Below are 25494 nucleotides of genomic sequence, written 5' to 3'. Positions count from 1 at the left end.
CTAATCCTCCTACACTGTGCAGTCGCTCAGAAAATGGCGGCACACAGTGTAGGAGGTTTGATGATTCAAACCCCTCTTTCTCCTGGTACTAGCCAGAATAAGGATGGGGGGATTGTGTGAGGACACTAGAGGAGAGTGTGTCCACCCCAAATTTGCAGCATAAATCAATGAGGTTGCTTTATCACATTGACCATGCTGCAATTTTGGGAACTGCTCCCTCTAGTGGCCAGCACATGGAAATTTTATAAATTAGAATCTAATTTACTATATTTCCTGACTTGTGAAAAAATTAAAACAATTAAAACAATGCGTAATCACTTAAATAATAATTGTTTAACTGAAAAAAATAAAATAAAAATCTCTAGCGACACATTCCCTTTAACCCTGAAAATCTGGAAAAAGTGTCAAGTAAATGAACATCCAGGCCAAAGGACTCAGTAGGATTACTTAGGAAAAGGACCATGTCATCTGCATATAGACCCACCACACTAGTGATCCCTCTCCACTGCACACCCGTTATCATAGGGGTAGATCGTAAACGAATCGCTATAGCCTCTATAGCGATCGCAAAAAAGGCCGGTGAAAGAGGGCAGCCCTGACTTGTTCCTCTTGCAAGGGGGAAGGAGTCGGAAGGAATGCACTTTACCACTACATTAGCCCTAGGAGACTTATACAACAGCTGGATCCAGGCTATAAATTGGGGTCCAAAGCCGAAACGGCGAAGGCAGGCCCACAGAAATGGCCATTCAACGGAGTCAAATGCTTTCATGGCATCCAATGAAGCGATAGCCCATGGCATATTATGTGCCCTACCCACCTGTATCATGGTCTGTACTCACTTAGTATTAATAGTGGTAGATTTCCCAGGCATGAACCCAGTTTGATCCTGACGTATAATTGTCAATATAACCTGGTTTAGCCTTTTAGCAAGTATTTTTGTTAAGATTTTATAGTCTACATTAACCAAGGAAATCGGTCTATACGGGTGACAACACTCCGGATCTTTACCTGGTTTCAAGAGAACTATAAGAGAGGCGTCATAAAAGGTGGAGGGGAGAGAATGGGTTTCAATAGCTTTACGGAGAGTAGCCAATAAGGGGATAACATGCTCCTGATATTTTCTGTAGACCTCAATAGGGAGTCCATCAGGGCCAGGAGATTTATTAGACGCCATATCACGCATGGCTTCTTGGACCTCTTCCATAGATATAGTAATGTGACCTTTTCATGCGTTAAAGTGGGGAAGGTCAAAACCTGCAGATAGTGATATAGATGACGTCCTGGCCTATCAGTAGAAGAGCTATACAAATCTGCATAATAGTCCCTAAACCCAGCTGCAATAGCACCCCCCTCTGTAAATACAAGGCCAGAGGAATCTCTAATTTTACAAACAGAGCTAGTAGCATTATCCTGTTTAATCAAGTGGGCTAATAAAAGACTAGATTGGTTACCCATTTCAAAATAATATTGTTTTGTAAAAAAAAAAGTTTACGCTTAGTTTTCAAATGAAGTTGATGTGGATACAAGCGAGATAAACTCATCCAATCAGATGTATGGTCCTCTGAGGGGTCAAAAACATACAGGGACTCCGCAGCAGCCAAATTACTCCCTAAATCCCTTTCTGAGTGAGCCGTAGTTTTTTTAATGTATGAGATAGTAGATCACAGACAACCACGAAAAACGTGTCCCATTTCAAGGTGTGTACAATAGGAAGGTCATGAACCTGCAAAAATTGAGCTATTTGGTCTGGGATACGATCAGAGGGACCAATCTGCTTCAACCAAAAAGGGTGTAGCTTCCAAGTGGGTAACAGGCGGCGGGCCCGGAAATTCCAATCTAACAAGGGCACTATGGTCTGAAATCCCTCTACAATCATGTGAAACCGAAGCAACATACAGCGACAAATTTGGTGAGCAGAAAACAATCGATTCTCGAGAGAGTATATCTCCCAACTGAGTGGCAGGTATATTCTAAATCCTGAGGATGATGGTACCTCCACATAACTATCCAGCCCACACCATCTACTAACTGACTAAGCAGAGTATAAGGTGTCAAAGACAAGGAAGCGCCACGTGAAAAACGATCCATATTAATATACATTTTTAAAACAAAAGATTCAGTTTAACGTGTAATTTATTCATTTAAACCTCGGATCATTCCAGGCTTAGGAGTCCAGTGGGCAGTCCTACAGTGACTGACAGCCTCCCCTGTATAAGTGTGAATACAGGGATAGCCGTCAATCAGTGATAAGGACCACCCACTGGTCTCCTACACCCATAATAAGAAGAGGTTTAAAGGGATTTTCCGAGTTACGGTTTTATGTGGGCACTATATCTAGTCTCTCCCCAAAGTAACTTTGTAATTTATTTACCCTTCCTAAAGTGCTGTGTTTCTCCGCTCTAGCCGATTGTCACGTGACCTCTAACATCACATTTCCTTCATCCTATAGAGACGTGTTGTATACTGGTCACATGGGCTAGGTTCCGATAGTCCTAGTCCAGTATACGGCATGTAATTAGCGACATCTCGTTTCGGTGGCGCGTATTTTCACAGCAGGGAAACGCGCATGCACGGTCCCCGCTGTACTCTCCGTTTTAGCGAACCAGAAAATAGAGGGAGGAGCTTAATGCACGCTACCTAGAGCATGCAAAGCATTATGAGACATGTAGTCTCAGCAAGGAGCTCAGGCAACAAGCAATTAAAACAAACGGCGCACCCCAGGAACGGAAGTATCGCCAATTCCCTATTTTTTTTGTACAAATATTCTAAACATGTTGGCTACTGTAGAGGACCTTGTTTATTTGATGTATTTATTAGAGAGAGGATGTCGGGAAAACCCCTTTAAATTAATAAATTACACGTTATACCGAATCTTTTGCTACAAAACTAGACATCGACCTGCTCCCCTACTCCTGCTCTCCAAGATTCTGCCCGCAGATTGCATTTCAAACGTGACAGGTTCCCTTTAATAAGACACAAAGTAATTTAAGGAAATGTATCAATGCAATTACACAATTTTCCTGGTGTTATAGTAAACGCCACACAAGTTGGTCTCGGAAAAAGGGGCATGGCCTTCACAACCGATTTACTAACACGTACAGCCACTTTTCTGAACAGGAGTGGCAGTGATCAGCATTAGGTACAACCTGGCATCGTCACTACTGTTGGGGAATACAGGGCACAGTAGACCAGTAGACCAGTTTGTCACGCTAGCAAATCACACTGCAGTACACTAATCTTTATAAGTGTACCGCATTGGGCTCTTATATTATACAAACAAAGCCCCTGTAATTATTAAAGACTGTATATATTATTTCATTACAGTATTGAAGATTCTACCCATTATACCCAAGAACTTACCCTGTAATGACAGGCCGAAACAGCAAAGGGCCAAACATCTCGATAGCAAACTTCCCCGTGAATCCATTTAAGTTACTGACACTGCATGCTCTCCTGATGTGTTGGAGGACACAATGGAAAGTGAGAACGTGCTGCATGGGAACTGCAGGTGGCTGGAGAAGTGACAAAACATGTGCTCTCTTCTGCACATCTTCCCCATTATCTGCATGTATGGAATAGAAAGCAAATATACTTTATGACAAGTATTTCTTAACTAACTGACTGGTTTCTTTTTTTAATAAAAGGAGTCCAAAAAATAAACTAAAACAGAATTAGTTACAAATTCTGTAACACGTGTGCCAGTAGGGGGCAGGACTATTCAACTCTCCGCTCTGTGAATGAGCATATTTTGCATGCAATTCCATTTGCATCAGTATTCTATGCAAGAAAACTAATTCCACACTCCAGAGCCAGAACAAGTTCAACTGTCAACAATAAAAGTGGCAGCTTTTACCATTACCAATAGCAGAAAACAAAAAATAAAAAAATACGTTTGATAATAGTCCTATTGCTACTGTGGCTTTAGGACTCCCTATATTTGCCAAACCTTCTATTAATCCCTATATGAAAAGATTCTAAAGAGTTAAAGGGGCTATCCGGGTTCTGAACATTGTGGGGTAATGGCAGCAAATAAGATAAATAAGCAAAAAAAATGCAGTACTTACCTATCCGTTCCCCTGGCAGTCCAGCGCTGACAGTCCTGTGGCACTCCGGGTGATTGTTTACATGTAGCATGTGACCGCTGCAGCCAATCAGAGGCTGCGTTGTATTTCTGGATTATGCCAGAAATACGATTTGTCACCGTTAAGTCCTCTGATTGGCTGCAGCGGTCACATGCTACGTGCATGTAAACAATCACCAGGAGTGCCGCCAGACTGTAACAGACTTCACTATAGCTGGGTTCACAATGTGCACTTCTGTTGGGTTTTTAACATGCATTTTTTTGTTTTATTTGATAAACTCTTATTGAGAGACTAGGAAACGGGAAAAAAATTCTTTGTGGGGTGGAAAATGAAAATAACTGCGATTCCTCCATTGTTTTTTGCGCTTCGTTTTTACGGCGTTCACAGTGAAATTAAAACAACATGTTAACTTTATTCTGCGGGTCAATATGATTATGGCGATCCCAAATTTATATAGTTTTTACAAGGAAAAAACTAACTGTAAAAAAAAAAATTATTATTATTATTTTGTGTCACCAAATTCTGAGAGCCATAACTTTTTTATTTTTACATTGATTGAGCGGTATGTTGGCTTGTGTTTTGCGGAACGAGCTGTTTTTTTTAACGGTACCATTTTGTGGTACATGCAAGTTTTTGATCACTTTTTATAAAAAAAATTTTGTGGGAGATGAGGTGACCACCAAAAAACAGCGATTCTGTCATTTTACTTTTTTTTTTTTTTACAGCGTTCACCGTGGGTGTTAAATAATGTTGTTTTGCAATCGTTCAGACATTTACAGACAGGGCGATATCAATTATATATATATATATATATATATATAATGCTTATTATTACTTTTTTTGCAATTATTTAGGGGGGAAATGGGAAAAGGGTTTTGTTTTGGACTTAAAAAGAAACCTTTAACTGATTTTTACTTTTTTATTAGTCCACCTAGGGGACTTGAACAAGTGATCATTGGATCCCTAGCACTATAAGCTGCAATACTAATGGGAGTACAAAGATGGCAGACATGGGGGCCCTCATTAGGACCCCAAGCTGCCATGTCAACCATCGGCCGATGGGCTGTTAGAGGGGGTCGCCCCGTCTTTCTAATGCTTTAAATGAAATGCATCTAAGGGGTTTAACGAGCGGGATGTTTGTTTAAACCGAGACCCGCATTGTACAGAGCAGTCTCAGCCCTTGAGCCCACTCCATAGTTCCCCCTACATGGCTATGACGTAGGTATACATCATACGTCGGGAAGGGGTTAAATACGCACAATGTGAACCCAGTCTTAAAGGGGTTTTCCAGTCCTAAGAAATTGATGGCCTACCCTCAGGATAGGTCATCAACACTTGATCGGTGGGGGTTCGACTCCCAGTACCCCCGCCGATCAGCTGTTTTGTAGAGGCTGCGGCGCTTCATTTCAAACTGCTCATACTGTGAATCGCGACACACTTGTAGTAAATGGGAGAAGGCTGTAATACTGTGATCAGTCGCCACAAGGGTGTCGGCAAAACACAGTATGAGTAGGTAAGGAATGAAGGCAAAGCAGTGTTCATACGAGCGCTGCAGGCCCCTTCAAAACAGCTGATCGGCAGCGGTGCCAGTGGTTGGACCCCCACCGATCAGGTACAGATGGCCTATCCTGAGGATAGACCATCAATTTCTTAGGACTGGAAAACTCCTTTGAGGTGCCCATACACATTGACAAAACTTGTCTAAACCCGTTCATTTTGGCAGGATAGCCAAACGATCTAATGTGTATGGGGGCCACCCTACATTACCTCTCAAGTAATCGGCAGAAAGAAATTTAACATGCCCAATCTATTGTTCTCAGGTAGGCAAGCCACTGCCAGAGGTGTCTGGCAGTGGCTTATTCCCCTGTCCGCATTGAAATATATATGAACGTTCGGCTCATATTTACGGGGGAGTCAGGAAAAAGAACTGTGGGGGTTAAACTTATTTAATGTGTATAGCCACCTTTACAGTTTTTTAATAGTCCGAACCCCTCTCCCACACCATCTGTGTGAACACTGCATAACATCCCATCATTTAACCAGCTTGTCTAATAGTATGACAGGTTTATGGAGTTAATGACCACAACGTAGACCACAGAACAGGAAGTTTATTTACCTAGCAATGCCTGAATGAGATCCCGATGGACATGCACTGGAATAACAGGACTAGGTAACTCTTGCAGGAAGGACTTTACCGTGTCTGTAAGGAAATGAATATCTGCCACTTCCAGGTCTATCCCAGAGAGATCTGAAACCACAAAAGGCAAAAATTAAAAAGTGCAGGGACTGGATGAGACGGGTCGCACATGGATGAGTCATTTTATAAGTAAAATAAGAGTTTTTCTTCTGTTTTGGACAGGCAACATTTAAAAAAAAAATACAATGTGTTAGGGGAAAAAACGTACAATATGGAGAGGGGAAAAAGGAGATAAAAACAGTAACAATTCTAGGGATACATTTGTATAGAATGGAACATAAGTTCAAAAGTATAAGAGACATTCATGATAGGTTCAGTAGCACACAGGCCGAAACATAAGCTCTGCTTCATGCCACAAGGGCCAGAGGGAGAAGTCCATAATGTGTGTTTGGGCTACATATCGCCATATCCTAAAATCAGTGAACCCCAGTTTGATAACAACAAAAATAACACAACAACAATAAGTGACAATGGTGTAAACCATCACTTGGCAGCTTACTGAGGTCCAGAGGTGGCAGATTATAGAATCAAGAAAGACTTAGGGGAAAAATAAATAAATATGGGGCCATACAAATTTCTTATGCCCACCAAGACTCATCTAGGTCTCTATGTGATTAAAGGACCTCTTTATATTGAGAGGAGCAGTAAACCGAATACAGTAGTACCACGTTTTGTCAAACTGGGCAGACTGATCGTTCTCATCGTGCATGAGAAGTCACAAATAATGGCTTAGGGGATCTCCAAGGTGCCAGAATGCACGTTCCTTCGCCAAGTTTAATAGATGTCTAAGGAGATATGTTCTAGATCAGCCAAAGGCCACATGAGAACGGAGTAACAAAAATAATGTGAAGAGTGGGGTCCAGGTTTGGGTGTGTCCTCACTGTCGTCTAGTGTCCGGGGTTAACCCATGGGAGGCAAGTGAGGGAGATATATGAGGCTGCCTGTTCCACGGAGACCCACAGTTCCAATTTGAGAGCCTTCACCAATCCACTATCCATGTGAGATAGGTGGCAGCATGGTAGCACTCCTCATTGGGTAATGATACTTCTGCATAGCATTCTGGCCATATCAGTATTTCCAAAGGTAATCTGGGTGAGTTTGTTGCACAGACCAAAGGTGGTCAACAACTTATGAACTTCCTTAAAGAAGTTTGGCAGAACAGCAAAAGTGAAGGCCTATAGTGGGTGCAATACTCTGTGAAGGACGTTCATCTTAAGGATGCCCACTCTCCCACATTATGGGAAGGTCCCCTGAGACCACCTAGAGAAGTCTGTCTTCGGGGCCTACAGGAGGCAAGTGAAATTTAACCTATAGACCTGTTCTTAGGCCCCATGCACACGACCGTGCCCGCAATTGCGGGCACTGTCGGCCGCCGACTGACAGCCGCATTTTCGGGCCGTGCTCCCATACAAAGTATGGGAGCACGGCCCGCAAAATGCAAAAGAACGGACATGTTCCATAATTCCCGGAACATTTCCGCGGCACGGACACCCTTCCGTAGTGCTACGGAAAGGTGTCCGCGTTCAATGAAAGTGAATGGGTCCGTTTTTGCGGACCGCTATTGCGGTCCGCAAAAACTGAGGTTTTTTACGGTCGTGTGCATGGGGCCTTAGGGAGTTGAACTCCAAGGTAGGTGATTGATCAAGCCGCCTACCTAAATGGGAAGTTGTACCCGAGGAGACTGGCAGAGGCAGGAGACATGTGCTGCTACTTCATGCGCAGACCCCTGAATTGAGACAGGCATAGTTTACTATGGATTTCCATTTGTTTATGGATTATTTCAATAGATGCCAGCAGTCTTTCAGAGCAGAGACACTTCAGACATGTGACACAGCTTTTAGATCTTGCTCATCCTCAATCCCGAAATTACAATGAAGAATCCCTTAAAGCGGATCTGTCATGCAAATATGCTGTTCTAATAAAGCATAGCATATCATCATGACAGGTCCTAACAGCTTTTATACCAAACACCACAACACAATATTGTGCCATTTGTAGAAGATAAGATGATATACAGCAGACCCAGATTGAGTCTACGTATTCATGAGCCTGTGCTCACCACACCTCTCCTTTTGCCCTCACCTATAATTTTCCAACGCTGATATATCTGCCTGTACACACTGCAATATGATCGCCATTCGGACTGGCATAATAACATGCTGCTTTTAAATAGGACAGAATATTCTGGTGACAGATCCTCTATAATAGTGAAAATAAGAACAGTTTATCTATAGCAGACACAACGTTGTGGCCATGCTCTGTGACATGTGCGGAGGTCACTGTGCAGGGAGGGGGGAGCTGTTCCCATCATCTACTGGAAATGTTGTCTTCCTCCGTTATCAGTCTTCAGCTTTAGAATAGAGAGGTTACCTTTCATCCTAATCCTCCCTGGAATGATAAGGAGAGGACTACTGTAAAGTGACCACTACAAAAAAGGATGTACTAGCCTATTATGGGATCTCAATTGCCAGTGTGAAAATTGTAATATTTCAGTAATAGTTTTAAAGGCTATGGACACCGTGGAGGTTGTTATTTTATTTTTATTTAAAAGCATTCATTTAGTGATAAAAATTTCACTTTTGCAATAGACTTTTGTTGACAAAAGAAATGTCATTGTTTCACTTCTGCAGCTTCGATGTATCACAGTACATAGACGCGGCAAAAAGCCGTTATGAGACTAAACAGTCAGTGATCTACACTGATGGCTCGACTTACAGCGGCTACTGTCACATAGTTAGCGATTTTCTAAGCTCAGTTCTGTTCAAGTCAAAGTGGATTCACTTTGACTTAATCAAAACTGAGCTTTGAAAAAGTGTGTTTTGCCACTAAATGAATGCATTTCAATAACTAAAACAAAACAAAAAAAAAACAAAGATGTCCTTAGCCCATAACACCCTCTTCCGTAAATGTACAGTGCAGCTGGCAGGGCATCCACTTACGGTGCTGTGATGGCGCGGGCCTTTAGCAGCAGGTGTTAGCTATAACATACAGCTGACACTGCTGCAACGGCAGGGATCGGAGCTAGCATCAATCTTGGCTGCTTGTTCCCTTAGATGCTGCAATCAATAGTAACTGCGACATCTTAGTACTTTGACAAAGGGAGCGGGGCACCCTCTGTTACCCCATTGCCCCCCCCCGGGAAGGCGATGGGGTACCGATGGGTTGTCATAGCAGTCAGAGACTAGAATGTCTGTCAGCGTTCTGCTCAGAGGCATAATACAGGCATGGTGTAGTTCCCTACTGGCACTAAAAAAAAATAAGAAAATGTCGTTTTTATTTGGTATAGCCGCGTCCATAATGACCTGACCTATAAAATTATCACATTATTTAACGATCTCTAACAACAAAAAAAAGAAAAGGTCAGAATTGCTGTTTTTTTTCAGTTCTTCCAGGTTCCCAAAAAATGGGCTAAAAAGCAATCAAAAACTCATATGTACCCCAAAAAACTAAAAAAAAAACCTAAACTAAATAAATGTGATATTGCTGTAATTGTGCTGGCCTTCACATTAAAGCAAACATCTAATTTATACCGCACGATGAATGCTGTAAAAAACGAAAACCTCCTCCCAAAAAATATTTTGTTTTTTTCCACCCCCAACACAAAAATGTTTATAAAAAGTTTTTCAGTACATTATACATACCCCAAAATAGCGGTATTAAGAAAGACAACACATCCCGCCAAATACATGCCCTCCTATGGCAGATAAATAGAACTGAACTAACAAAATCACAGAGCCCTGAATGCCGTGTAAGCGTTTAATATATATAGTAACACAGAACATGTAAAAAAAAAAAAGGTGGAAAAACGTTATTTCAAAGAATAGGACATTTTCCGAGGATACAATCCCTTTAAATGCCCTAGAACACACAATGTAAGGCATGAAGGATTTTGGGAACTTTGTAACACTAATGTGAAGTGGGGTCATTAAAAATAGCTCAATAGGTTGGAGGTTCTACATGAATGGCAGGTATGTCAAATGGTCCTTTTCTGTAAACATAAATGCTGCCTATTTCAAGAACACAAGCAGCAGCAACAACAGTAGAATGTTCTCCTCACAAATGCTTTCCGTCCTGTACATTCCTATTACTCCTAAAGCGAGACAAGTTCTTCTTAAGAAAAGATACATGCGTGGGAAATACACTCCAAGTTTCTAAAAGTAAATGATTGAAATACTCTACGGCTGCCACTTACATACCAGTGCTCTGCTAGCTACAGGTACTAGCACCAATTTATTACAGAATGTCCCAGGTTTAAAGCCGAGTAAGGCCCTGTTCACACAGAGTTTTTGACCGCGTCGGAAAACGCGCCAAAAAACATCCGAAAATGCCTCCCATTGATTTCAAAGAAGCGACATGCCCTATCTTTGGGCTTTTACGCCTCTGACCTCCCATTGACATCAATGGGAGGCAGAGAAAGCATATTTCGCAGCGTTTTTGCCCGTGGCACTCAATGGGCGTGAGCGAAAAACACAGCGAAAAACGTGGCAAACGGCGTGCAGGCAGATCAAAAAACTCTGTGTGATTCGTTGCAGAAAAGTCCATTCCATACATCTGAATGGTTTCTTTTCTGCAGCATGTACTGTACATGGGTTTCTGCAAGCCCCATTCAGATGAATGGGACAGTCGCAGAAATTTATGCAAGAAATCTGCGGCGTGTGAACATACCCTAAAGGATCTTTTATACTTAAGATTTTAAAAACCACAGATAAACAATTGGTGGTTTGAAAAATTTTTCCTGACGATCGCTGCAGCTATTTCCAATGAGTGACCCCTGCCGGGCAGGCAGCGCCGTTACTGCCTAGCAACAGATACTAGGAGTGTGGCATGCTAGGCCTAGAATAAATACCACGAGCAGCATTTGCATTTTCAGAGTGTGATGCTGATAAATCTGACTTTTACAAAAGGCATGATCGATCAAGATCAATGATCGTTTTATAGTTGATAATTGATCTTTTTATACATTCACACTTTCATGATTGCCCGGAAATGAGCAGATGGTAACGCTAATCGGCCCCTTTATGTCGCTGTATTGGATAGAATAGTGTGACATGTTGCCATCAAAGAGTAACCTTAACTTTACAGAAGAAATAACGCAAGTGTGAATATAGCCTTAAAGGAACAGTGTCACCACCAATTTTTTTTTAATATGTTAAAGATGTTAGTGCTTTATTAAAAACGTTTGTATTTATTTGTGTGTTTGTGTGTTACTTTTTCTTATTTTTACACTTTTTCTTCCCTATGGGGGCTGCCATTTTTTTTTCCATTTCTGTATGTGTCGATTAACGACACATACAGACATGGAATACGGCAGCTCCAGTCCCATAGGGACTGCGAACGGGGCCCGTTCCATCCACTATAGTGTACGCCGCTGTGTGGGAACGGCGCATGCGCCGCTCCCACACAGTTCAATTTGAACTGTGCGACGTCCGGCGCCATTTTCCTGTGGACCGGAAGTCGCGGCCGGACAGTAAGATTACTACTTCCGGTCGCGGCTTCCGGACTTGTGCACATGGAGCAGCGGCAGCAGACGGAGCGGATGGACCGGAGGGAGCGGCGGCGTCTGGAGCAGGTAAGTGATTTCTATGTATGTTTGTGTTCAGTGTGTGTTTACTACTGTATGTAAACCTTCTACACTGTGTGTTAGCTCAAAAAATGGCGACACACAGTGTAGGAGGTTAGACCGTTCAAACCCCTTGTTTCTCCCGGCACTAGCCAGTATAAAGGAGGGGGGGATGCTGAGAGCTCACTAGAGCGAGGGCTTTTTACCCAATTTTGCAGCATAAAGCAATGTGGTTGCTTTACCACATGCAATGCTGCAATTTTGGGAATGGCTCCATCTAGTGACCAGCAATGGGAAATATTATAAATTAGAATTCAATTTATAATATTTCCTGACTCGTGAAAAAAAAAAAAAAATTAGAACAATGTTTAATCACCTACACACTAATTGTTTAACTAAAAAAAAAAAAAACATGTTTTGCTGGCAACACATTCCCTTTAACTAGTTGCCGACACAGTACGATAATGCTCGTCGTGGGCGGCGGGTACTTCGCGCATTAGGACGAGCATTTATTTATTTTTTTAACATTCTTTTGATTGAGGTACAGAGTATACAAAGGAAGAAATAAAGAGTAAAAACAAAAAACAATCCATGTTCCATACATGATATCCAATTTCCAAAATGAACATCAGAAACATGACATAGTTCACATGCTTATACAGAAAACTCAGCACCCTCACTCCTTTTCAATTTTCCCCCACTCTGACAAAATGAACAACCGTGTATAACTACGGCCACCTATAACATATGTAAAAGAACACCCCCACCCCACCCTGTGCATCGTTACTCGTCACCCATCCTCTGAGACCCCAAATCAGAAATCTTTAAACCTACCCAACGTTCCACCTAAATTTTCCTTATTGTACCAGGCAGTATATTTGAATGTATGCATCGATGTCTGAACCTCAGAATCCTCCAAAATTTTCCCTATAAACGGTTGCCATTTCCTAAAAAACCTTTCCGTACTTGCATCTTTACTCTTTTCTGCATTATCTTTATCCAGAACCATTAAATGCTTTATTGTGCTCTTTATTTCTGCCGTCGTCTGTATTTGCGGTTGCAGTCAATGTCGCAATATACACTTTTTTGTCACGAAAAGTGCAATATGTATTCCCTTTTTCGACATTAACCCATGCGATCTTACATCGGAACCCTGAGGAACATAATGGAATATATAATGAAGAGGTAAAAGAGGAATATTCTCCTCCCACACATCTGCAATTAGCGCCTGTACTTCCAACCATATCGGCTGAATATCAGGACAATGCCACACACCATGCAATAAATCTGCTTTAGGCAAATCACATTTAGGACACTGTCTCAAATAACGTGCTGGTGCATCCTTTAGGACGAGCATTCTTGTCCTGTGTGACAGCCGGGTCCGCGCACGATCGCGAGTGGGGCAACGGCTGTAACAAACAGTCGCAGCCCTGCTCTTATGGCGGAGAGAAGATAAACCTCTTCTCTCCGCCGCTAACCCCTTGATGGGTGATTGCAGCGTTCAAAGTAAATAAGGAGGGAGGACTGCCCTTTGATCACGTCACAGAAAATCCCTGTGACGCGATCAAAACCCATAACTTGTATGGCCAAACAGCCCAGGGTCCATTGAAGGACCCCAGGGCTGTCTGACAATATTTCCTGTTAGGGCATGCTGAGGTATGCATGGAGTTTGTATGTTCTCCCTTCGTTTGCGTGGGTTTCCTCCGGGTACTCCGGTTTCCTCCCACACCCCAAAAACATACCAATAGGCAGTTTAGATTGTGAGCCCCAATGGGGACAGTAAAAGAGGACCTCTGTACTGGCGCTATATAAGTAACTGAAATAAATAAATAACAACTGCCTGTGTACTATCCGTACACAGGCTAATGTACTGGCATATAGATATACGCCAGTACATTACAGTTACAAAATATAAATCAAAATGAAAAATCCCTTTATGGGATTAAAAAAATAAAAATAAAAATGTATACAAATTGAACGGTAATGTATTTGTACCAAAAAATGGTTCCTAAATAAAGTACAACTCGTCCTGCAAAAAACAAAGTCTCATACAACTATGTCGTACAAAAAATAAAAAAAGTTACGAGCCTCAGGATGCAAAGAGGGGAATATAAAAAAAAAAATGTTCTGTCCTCAAGGCCAAAATTGGCCGTGTACTTAAGGGGTTAAAGGGTATAGACACCTTTGAGGGCATTTTAATTTTTTTAACAAATAATAATTTAATAATAAATAGTGTGTTTAGAGCAACTTTATAATTAGTCTTGATTAAAAAAATCGTTTTACTTGGATATACAGTTGCTCTATATTGTCCACACAGAACAGCTGTATCGCTCGTTTTACACTCCCACGGACCTGGCAGGTTATATGTGATCGTTTACAGGTGGATCCCGTGTGTCAGAGACACGCAGGACTCACCAACACTGAACCGGTCAGGTCCGCGGGACTGATGGATTCAATGTAAAACGAGCGATACATCTGTTCTGTATAGAGAGTATAGAACGTATAGAACAGCTGTATCTCCAAAAGTAAAACCATTTTTTAATAAAGACTAATTATAAAGTTACACAAAACACACGGACTGATCTATTTATTTATTTTTTTTAAATGCCTTGAAAAAGGTGTCCATAGCCTTTAACCCCTTCCCCCCTGCATTCTGGTCCTTAATTACCAATCAATTTTTTTCGTTTTTCCATCGTCACATTCAAAGAGCAATACGTTTACTATTTTCCGGTGGACATGGCTGTATGAGGACTTGTTTTTTGCGGGATGAGTTGTATTTTTCAATAACACCGTTTTGGGGTATATAGAATTGTTTTTTACAAACATTTATTAACTTTTTTGGGGGGGGGGGGGGTATAAAAAACCCCCAGCAATTTAGCCATCGTTCTATGCATTTTACATTTACCGTGCGGCGTAAAAATCATGTTACCTTTATTCTATTGGTTGATACGATTACGGCGATACCAAATATGCACAGTTTTTTTTAAATATTTTACTACTTTTGCAGAATAAAAACTCTATTGAACTAAAATTATTTTATTTTGCATCGCTGCTTTCCAAGAGCCGAGGGCTTGTTTTTTGCGGGACTTCATTGCTACTATTTTAGGGTACATGGGACTTATTGATTAACCTTTTATTATTTTATTTTTTTTTGGGGGGGGGGGGGAGCAATTTTGCCTTGTTTTTTTATAAAAAAACCTTGCGGTAAAAATAATATGCTAACTTTATTTTTTGGGTCATTACGATTGCGGGGATACAATATACGTGTCGTTTTTATTTTATTTTTACACTTTTACAAAATAAAAATTTTTTATGGGAAAAAATAAAACATTTTTGTGTGTACCTTTTTATTTCACATAAATTATTTTTTCAGTCCCACTAGGGGACATCACTATGCCAACTTTAGATCGCTCATATAATGCTTTGGTATACTTCGTATACCAAAGCATTACAGCCTGTCAGTATAAAACTGACATGCATCTATTAGGACGTGCCTCCGGCATTTCAGGGGTTAAATAGTCGCGCTCGAAGTAAACTTTGATCGCTACCGTTGGAGCAGGAACCCGGCCGTCATCCGACAACCAAGCCCCTGCTGCAGCCTGCACGGGACACTGCGGCGGCCTAGAATAACGCCCTTTAATGACCGCCGTGAAAAGGCGTATTGGCGGTCATTAAGGCTATGTTCACACGGAGTATTTTGGGGGAGGAATATCTGCCTCAAAATTCCTTTTGGAACTTTGAGGCAGATTTTCCTCTCCCTGCACGCCGATTTTCGCGCCTAATTTCGCGCCGTTTTTCGCCCGCGGCCATTGAGCGCCGCGGGCTTAAAACAGCGCGAAATACGCTTTCTTTGCCTCCCATTGAAGTCAATGGGAGGTCAGAGGCGGAAGCGCCCGAAGATAGGGCATGTCGCGGGAAAAAGACGCCGACGCCTCCCATTGAAATCAATGGGAGGCGTTCTCGGGCCGTTTTTGCCGAGTTTTGCGACGCGGTTTCCGCGTCAAAAAACTCGGCAAAATACTCCTTGTGAACATAGCCTATGGGGTTAATAGCAGAATATCTAGGCTCCGGGCCTACACCTACTGCTGAATGGCTGAAACAGCTGGTGGTATGGTAGCTGCTTGTGCCAGAGTAAACATAGAAATATATGTCAGTGGGTTCAAACATTGACTAGTGATGAAAAGTGCTGCAGTGTGTACTGGTCCCAATGTTTATTCACTTCCCAGCACAGCTTATTGGGGACATTGCATCGAAGTACAGAAAAAGACACCAGCTTCAGTTTACTTTACATTTGACACTTTGTATATTGGCTTTGTTGTAATTAAACCATCTCCCTGCTATACCAAATGAATAGACCTCCCTACCATTTATGAAGACCCTTGTGAGAACTGCTTCTTACCGGTTTTTAGTGTGCGTCTTAACTCCAGCGAGCCAGCGGTCCTGTAAAGCATTTCACTGTCCAGTCCTACAGAGGGGGGAAAAAGCATACAAATTTGATTTACATAGCCAAGTCAGCTCCCAGCCCCCACATGCCTGCTTCGAGGGCCTCCATCACCCTCACACTTGTATTAGGCGATTGCATGTATATCACATACTAATATATATTATATATATATATTTATTTATTCACCATGTGATCGATAAGCGATACTCTGACATCAAACATCAGAAGAAAAAAAGTGGATATCAGCAGATGCCTCTGGGTAATAAATATCAGCAACGTTTTGTATTTGTAATGTATGCAGAACACCAATATTTTTTTTAATTATTATTAAAGTCCCAACATTACTGAAATATCACTAGAAAGACAATGGGAGCTTAGGAGTTAACCCATTCCGGTCGTAAACTTTTTCCACCCCACCTTCCAAAAGCCGTAACTTTTTCATTTTTCCGTCGATATGGTCCTATGAGGGCTTGATTTTTGCGGGACGAGTTGTAGTTTTTCGTAGCACCACTTATTGTGCCATATAATGTACTCAGAAACGGTTTTTTTTGCGCTTCGTTTTTACAGAATTCACTGTGCAATATAATGTACCAGGAAACAGGAAAAAAATTATTTGTGGGGTAGAAAATGAAAAAAAAACAGTGATTTCCCCATAGTTTTTTGCGCTTCGTTTTTACAGAATTCACTGTGCAAGTAAAACAACATGTTAACTTAATTCTGCGGGTCAATACGATTACGGCGATACTAAATATATATATATAGTTTTTTCTATATTTTACAAGGAAAAAATATAATTTATTTTGTGTCGCCAAATTCTGAGAGCCATAACTTTTTTATTTTTCTGTCGATTAAGTCGTAGGATGGCTTATTTTTTGCGGGACAAGCTGTCATTTTTTAATACTACCATTTTGGAGTACATGCGATGTTTTGATCACTTTTTATTCAATTTTTTGTGGGAAATGAGGTGACCAAAAAATAGTGATTCTGGCGTTTACATTTTTTTTTTTTTTTACGGGCGTACACCATGTGGGTTAAATAGTGATATATTGTAATAGTTCAGACTTTTACGGATGCGGCGATACCAATTATGTTTATTTATTTATATTTTTACAATGCTCTAGGGTGAAAATTGGAAAAGGTTTTTTTTTTTGAACTTTTAATATTTTTATTTGTTTTTACATAAAAAAAGACTGTTTATTTTACAAATTTTTACTTTTTTTTTTATTAGTCCCCCTAAGGGACTTCAACCAGCGGTCGTGGGGTCACTTGCACTATATACTGCAATAATAAGGTATCGCAGTATATCGTCTTTGTGACAGGCTTCTATTAAGCCCTGCCTCTGCCTAATAGAAGCACAAAGATGGCAGACCTGGGGGCCTTCATTAGGCCACCGGGCTGCTATAGCAACCATCGTCACCCCATGATTGCATTGCGGAGGGCGTGATGAGCTGCCAGAGGGGGTCGCCCCCCTCTTTCTAATGATTTAAATGCCGCGGTCGCTATTGACCATGGCATTTAATGGGTTAAACGAGTGGGATCACGCGCGATCCCGGTTGTTACTGTGAAGTGTCGGTTGTAACATACAGCAGACACCCGCATCGTATGGAGTGGGTTCACTCCGTGAGCCCTTTCCATACTTCCCCTACCCAGCTATGGCGTATGAATACGTCAATTGTCGGGAAGGGGTTAAATAAGTAACTTTGAAATAGGTGCAGGGAGGAAGGGTTTTGAGTTCCTGGAGAACAGGGCTGACTTCTCTGTCGGCTACAAGTTCTATGGTAAGGACAAGCTGCACTTAAATCGGGGAGGGTGCAGTGGTAATGGGGGAAGGAATGGTTAGACAGCTGGAGGAGCTTTTAAACAAGGATCTGGGGGGAGCGAGGGTGGAGATACACAAGCGGGGTTAGATAGAGCACATATGGAGTGGGATAGAGCAGGGGTTTTTGGGAGTTAGGTGGGGGAGGAGGTTAGCAAGCCGAGTAGGGAGGTGATTAAGAATAAATATGAACCTAAGAAAAAGATAAAGGTGTTCGTAATGTCAAATGCACACTGGCAAATGCTAAACTTATAAATAAAATGAATAAACTGGAGAATCCACTGACCAACGTGGGTTATAATGCAGTGAGCAGAACAGATACCTGGCTGGATGAGAGCCATGTAACTAATGTGAGGGGCTACACCGGATTTAGGAGGGATAGAACAGTTAAAAACGTGGAAGGGTTTGTCTGTCAAAATCCAGCCTAAGACCAGAGCAGAATGAAGACATTGGGGGAGACTGTGACAGTGTGGGGTCATTATGGGTAAATACCCATGGATCGGGAAGTAACAGAGTTAGAGAAGTCAAACTATGGAATGCCCTACCCAAAGCGGTAGTGATGGCAGAAACTATGTCAGCATTTCAAAAAGGGTTAGATGCCTATGTACTGAAGAACGGCATTGAGGGTTAGAACTAATCGAGCAATAAAAAATGTGTAATTGATTGAGAAAGGTTAAACATGATGGACCTGTGTCAACCTATGTAACATTTTATAAGTAAAAGCCAGCTGGCCACAGACATGAAATAACTGTTGGCACATCCAGACATTTTTGGTGGGATCTGCAGACAATCTAATGACTATGGTGGGCCACAAAAATAAATTGTTGGCAGATACCACCTAAACGACTGGGTCTGCTATCTCCTTTGAATACCTCAAAGATTCACACTCCGATATTGCGGAACGTGCGTGTTTTCTGCCATAGGCATTTTAGGTTTGTGTCTAGTTTTTCTATATTTTTACAAAGCTTTATTTTAATCTTACATTTTTTGTCCCATATAGGAACTGTAACTTTACATTTTATATTTTTATTAACATTATGCTTGCATACTTTTGCACGCCAGCATATTGTGCCTGCGAATAGAAATATGAACAGGCGCCTATTAGGGCATATGAGACCTTTGTTAGGTCCTGAACTGTCAATGGTGATGCCAGCACGGGGATCACCAATACGAGAGGCTCCCTCACTTATACAGTGCTGTGATCCGGTTTCATTGCAGCACTGAAACGGTTAACTTCCAAGGTTCTGGCAGTTGCAGGGCTCCCGCCACTGATCTCAAGGGTGCAATGGTAGTGCCTGCAACATTATCACGATGAACATGTCATGGTACGGCAACTGACAGCTGCCCAAAAAGTACAGTTTTTGTTATGTTTTTGTCCCCTAAAGTAGCACTGAACTACACCGATGAAAATGAAAGGGAATGTATAATCAGAAAATGACATTATTTAAATCATGTCTTTGTGATGTATCTATATATATTTTGTTTATTTTTTTTTTTTAAAAAAAATCTTGTCATTTTCCAGATTCTACACTAAGGCTGGGTTCACGCAGTTTGTTTTTTTTGCAGGCGTAAATTCTGCCTCAAAATTCAGTTTTGAAGTTTGAGGCAGATTCTCCTCTGCCTGCACGCCGATTTTCGCTGCGTTTTTCACCGCGGCCATTGAGCGCCGCAGGCATAAAACTCAGCGAAATACGCTTTCTCTGCCTCCCATTGATTTCAATGGGAGGTCAGAGGCGTAAACGCCCGAAGATAGGGCATGTCCCTTCTTCCTCCCGCGAGACGGTTTTTTTACCGCTCGCGGGAAAAAGACGCCTCTACCTCCCATTGAAATCAATGGGAGGCATTGTCGGACGGTTTTTGACGAGTTTTGCGGGGCGGTTTCCGCGTCAAAAAACTCGTAAAAAAACCTCTGTGTGAACATACCCTAAAAAAGATACTTCTGGTTTTATACACAATTTGATACTTTTTTTGCATCTTAAGTGTCAGCTTTGCTGTGTAGACTTGGAAACCATGAGCAGAGTCACCTCGTTATCATTACAGCTCTATTGTACTTCTATCGTTCTAGATAAGGTAGGATAGAAACACTATACAACAGATAAGGCCCTGTTTACATCTCCCAAGTTAAGGCACTTCTACGCTGACCCATTTTGGCCGATGAAACGAGCGCCGATCAACGAGACATCTCGTTGATCGGGGTTCGTTTGCTCCTTTCACGAGGAGCTAGTATGAGGAAGAGCGCTCGTTACTCCGATCGCTCGTCTCCATACATTATTATCAGATCAGCAGCACGTCTCCCTGTTTACACAGGGAGATGTGCTGCCAACAACTGTAATATTTTTCTTATTTAAAACGATACGAACAGCAGATGAACGAGCGTTTGCTCGGTCATCTTCTGATCGCTGCCCTGTTTACACAGGGCAATTATCATGAACGAGTGTTCTTTTAACACTCGTTTGCCCGATAGTTGGCCAGTGTAAAAGGGACTTTACTCCCTGGTCTTTGGGGGAAGAACCTTTCAGCATCACAAGAAGTCAAAGAATTTCTGCAGGAAAACAAAAATTTACGTTTTCTGACCTACCACACAGCCTATTAAACACCATATAGAAACGGAGCACAGAATCAAAGTAAATCTTAAGCCATACCGAATTCCAGAGGCACGTAGGGAGACTATGTCATCTGAGGTTAAACGTATGCTTGACCTGGGTGTAATTGATGAGTCTAAAAGTGAGTGGGCACGCCCAATTGTCCCAATTTTAAAAAAAAGAATGAGGTTTTAATATTTGATGCTTATCCCATGCCCAGAGTGGATGAACTAATTGAGAGGTTGGGTAACGCAAAATATATAATATTGATCTTACAAAGGGTTACTGGCAAATTCCGTCAATGGATGAGGTGAAAGGAAAGACCGCCTTTTTAACCCCAGATGGGTTTTTCCAGTATGTAGTGATGTCGTTTGTGTTGCATGGAGCCCCTGCTATTTTCAGAGGTTAATGGACCTGATCTTGCGGCCGCATAGTGATTATGCAGCTGACTATACCTGGACAATATGGTAATTTTTAGCTCGGATTAGAAAAGTCACCTGTGTAAATTTCAGGCCTTACTGGATTCCATAATTAATGCAGGCCCGACATTAAACCTTGAGAAATGTGCGTTAGGGTTAGAGGAAGCCAGATACCATGGGTACATCATTGGCAAAGGGTTAATCAATCCACGGGTAAGGCCCTGTTCACATCTGAATAGGGGCATTCCGTTGTTCTGCTCCTCTGATGGAGCAGAACTAGGGATTGCCAGACGCAATGGTTCCGTTACAACACTGACACTATCAGCAGGCGACGGAACCCATTGACTTTAATGGGTTCCATCGGATTTCCTTTATAATGCGGCATGTTGTGCTAGTTTCCTAGGCCCCTAATGGAGCCTCCAACACAGATGTGAACAGGCTCTTAACAAAAATGTGACAATACAAAACTGGCCTAGGCCTCTGGCAAAGTAATAGACGAGGGCTTTTCTCTGCATCACTGGCTACAAATGAAGGTTTGTGCCAAATTTTTCTTTAATTGCAGCTCCATTGACTGACTTGGCAAAAGTTGGGAAGTCAGCAACGTTGACGTGGACAACCGAGGCAAAGAAAGCTTTTCAAAGCCTAAAGCCTGCTTTATGCCAACAGCCAGTGCTCATTACCCCTGATTTTTGGAATAAGTACAGACGGATGATTCGGATACAGGTTTGGGTGCGGTACTGTCACAAGTGGTGAAGAGGGAGGAACACCCGGTCATGTACTTGAGGTTGACTCCAGTTGAAAAAAAATTATGCAATTGTTGAGTGCGAATTCTTGGCAGTCAAGTGAGTGGGCACTTGAATCACTGAAGTATTACCTTCTTGGTAGAAAGTTTAACTACTGTCAGATTATGCCCCCCTGGCATGGACGAAGCAAAACAAGGAAAAAAACACATTGACTAGGGGGTTTTTGGTGCTACAGAATTTCAATTTTGATATGGAACATAGACAGGGTAAACTACAGGCTAATGCCGACACACTCTCTAGAGTGCATTGCTTGGTTGCTGAATTTGCCCAGTCCTCCGGTCAGAAGACAGGGAGATATGTAAGCCTGCAGCAGTATAAGAATAAGTATTGGAGGGGTGTATAGCTCAGTCAGTTTGTGGAGATGGAGGAGACAAAGCAAAGCTCCTAGTTTCCTGAGGCTTTTGTAAAATGTATGTTCTGTCATTCCCTTCCCCACTCCAGTGCGGACGTCACCCCAAGCCCAGTTAGCTCAGGAGAAGCTAGTGGGCTCCTTACTAAGCCATAAAAGCACTGTCGTTAGAGCAGAGAGGGTCAGAGCCTGGGAGTCCACACAAGGATAGTGTGGAAAGCCTGATCCAGGGCACACTTAACTTATGCTTAAAAATAGGTGAGGAAACTAGCGGTTTGTTTTATAGGTGTGTGTTTTATTTATGTCCAGTTTCCGCATGTGCACATAGGGCGCAGTTGAGTCATGTCCAGAGAGCGTCTGAGCGGTAAAGTATGCATGTATATAGACTAACCGCAACCCCCCCATACACACAGATCCCGACACCATATAGACAAGATAATTATATGGAAGATTAAGAATTGTGGAAGTTGACCACATACTGTTCAGGTACATGGGGACATCAAATAGTTACCTAATAACCTGTAGCTATATTGACAGACTAAGACATCTCACCTTTTTTTTCAATTGCTTTAAACAGCCGTACAAGGAGAGGGGGTGCTTCTTCAGGAGGAGAAAACTGATCGACGAGTTCAAGTAGAAGGGAACCTGAAGAAAAGATAAAATTAAGGAGTTATGTGGTATATACGTATATGTTGCATTCTTAACTACATCTTTGATGATGGCTCTTAAATGACTGCAGCCAGATCTAGACTGGTTCATAGGTGTGAACCAGGCCTTACATACATTAGGCCAATCAAGTGCAAAGCAATGTAAGATTAATAATATGCTTTACTATAAACATATTTCAGAAACATATAAGGTAACGGATTCAATTATCTCCATTAGCTACAGGAGTGCTCCAAATCTACTACAGGAGTCATTCAAATTCAGTCAGCAGGATAAGCCTGGGTTCACACCGCAAGTTTTTGTTGTGTTTTTAAACACGCATTTTTCTCATTGGAGTTCATCAACCAAAACAAAAAACGCATATTAAAAACGCAACAGGAACTAACAGCCTAACTGTCTTCTTTAATAGTCTGGACACATCTACAGTCTATAAACTGCCATATAAATAAATAGATGCAGGTTGACAGAGTAGGGAAACCCAGCAGAATTCAAAGTTCCTCTATTAGAACTAAAGCGGGCTCTCACATCCATTGGGAGCGATTACATTAATTACATTTTAGTAGAGAATTCCTATTTAAAAGTAAAACTACCAAGAAATATTACATTAAAGGTTTTTAGTATACACGAATAGGGACTCAACAAATTAGGTAGTTAACATGCCCAAAAACGTAGCACTAGCTCGTTGGGTTGTTGTCTAGTTAAAGTTCTAATTGTTGGCGACCAGTCCTATACTGGTTAGTGACCTTTAACCCCTTCAAGACACAGCCTGTTTTGGCCTTCAGGACACAGCCAATTTTTTCAAATCTGACATGTTTCACTTTATGTGGTAATAACTTCGGAATGCTTTTACCTATCCAAGCGATTCTGAGATTGTTTTCTCGTGACACATTGGACTTTATGTTACTGGCAAAATTTGCTCGATACATTAAGTATTTAATTGTGAAAAACACCAAAATGTAGCGAAAAATTAGCATTTTTCTAAATTTATATGTATCAGCTTGTAAGACAGATGGTAATACCACACAAAATTGTTGCTAATTAACATTTCCCATATGTCTACTTTAGATTGGCATCGTTTTTTGAACATCCTTTTATTTTTCTATGACATCACAAGGCTTAGAACTTTACCAGCAATTTCTCACATTTTCAAGAAAATTTCAAAAGGCTATTTTTACAGGGGCCAGTTCAGTTGTGAAGTGGATTTTAGGGCCTTATATATTAGAAACCCTCGATAACTCACCCCATTTGAAAAACTTCACCCCTCAAAGTATTCAAAACAGCATTTAGAAAGTTTCTTAACCCTTTAGATGTTTCACAGGAATTAAGGCAAAGTAGATGTGAAATGTTCACATTTCTTTTTTTTTTAGCAGAAATTCATTTTTCATCTATTTTTTTTGTAACACAGAAAGTTTTACCAGAGAAACGCAACTCAATATCTATTGCCCAGATTCTGCAGTTTTTAGAAATACCCCACATGTGGCCCTAGTGCACTTATTGACTGAAGCACCGGCCTCAGAAGCAAAGGAACACCTAGAGGATTTTGGGGCCTCCTTTTTATTAGAAAATATTTTAGGCTCCATGTCGGGTCTGAAAGGCTCTTGCGGCACCAAAACAGTGGAAATCCCCCAAAAGTGACCCCATTTTGGAAACTATACCCCTTGAGGAAATTATCTAGGGGTATAGTGAGCACTTTGACCCCACAGGTTTTTTGCAGAAATTATTGGAAGTAGGCCGTGAAAATGAAAATCTACATTCTTTCAAAGAAAATGTAGGTTTAGCTAATTTTTTCTAATTTCCACAAGGACTAAAAGGAGAAAATGCACCACTACTTTTGTAAAGCAATTTCTCCCGAGTAAAACAATACCCTGCATGTGGTCATAAACGGCTGTTTGGACACACGGCGGAGCTTAGAAGGGAAAGAGCGCCATTTGGCTTTTGGAGCTCAAATTTAGCAGGAATGGTTTGCGGAGACCACATCGCATTTGCAAAGCCCCTAAGGGACCAAAACAGTGAAAACACCAAAAAAGTGAATCCATTTAGGAGACTACACCCCTTGAAGAATCCATCTAGGGGTGTAGTGACCATTTTGAACCCACAGGGGTTTCATAGATTTTATTAGAATTGGGCAGTGAAGATAAAAAAAAATCCTTTTTTTCCAATAAGACGTAGCTTTAGCTCAACATTTTTCATTTTCTCAACAAATAAAGGAATAAAAGAACCCCAACATTTGTAAAGCAACTTCTCTGGAGTACGGCAATACCCCATTTGTGGTCATAAACGGCTGTTTGGACATACGGCAAGGATCAGAAGAGAAGGAGTGCCGTTTGGCTTTTGGAGCACAGATTTTGCTGGATTGGTTTCTTGATACCATGTCACTTTTGCAAAGCTCCTAAGGTACCAGTACAGTGGAAACTCCCCAAAAGTGACTAGATTCACGAAACTACACCCCTTGAGGAATTAATCTAGGGGTGTAGTGAGCATTTTGACCCCACAGGTGTTTCATAGATTTTATTAGAATTGGGCAGTGAAAATAAAAAAAATCCTTTTTCTTCAATAAGACGTAGTTTTAGCTGAAA

At 41.5% G+C, this 25494-nt stretch overlaps 1 protein-coding gene across 2 annotated transcripts in view; it reads right to left on the bottom strand.

Annotated features, from left to right (window-relative positions):
- PIK3R2 (phosphoinositide-3-kinase regulatory subunit 2) overlaps positions 1 to 25494 on the bottom strand; it is a 78273-nt gene that overhangs the window by 14426 nt on the left and 38353 nt on the right. For both annotated transcript variants that reach the window (XM_075863016.1, XM_075863008.1), the window contains 4 exons: positions 22805 to 22897; positions 16239 to 16304; positions 6199 to 6330; positions 3361 to 3562 (listed from right to left, as the gene is read on the bottom strand). In XM_075863016.1, the coding sequence (XP_075719131.1) occupies positions 3361 to 3562; positions 6199 to 6330; positions 16239 to 16304; positions 22805 to 22897 (493 nt within the window). The remainder of the gene's footprint in view (positions 1 to 3360; positions 3563 to 6198; positions 6331 to 16238; positions 16305 to 22804; positions 22898 to 25494) is intronic.

The sequence above is a fragment of the Rhinoderma darwinii genome, chromosome 1 (genome assembly GCF_050947455.1).
Source record: "Rhinoderma darwinii isolate aRhiDar2 chromosome 1, aRhiDar2.hap1, whole genome shotgun sequence".
NCBI lineage: Eukaryota > Metazoa > Chordata > Amphibia > Anura > Rhinodermatidae > Rhinoderma > Rhinoderma darwinii.
This window is presented reverse-complemented; position numbering and strand designations above follow the sequence as displayed.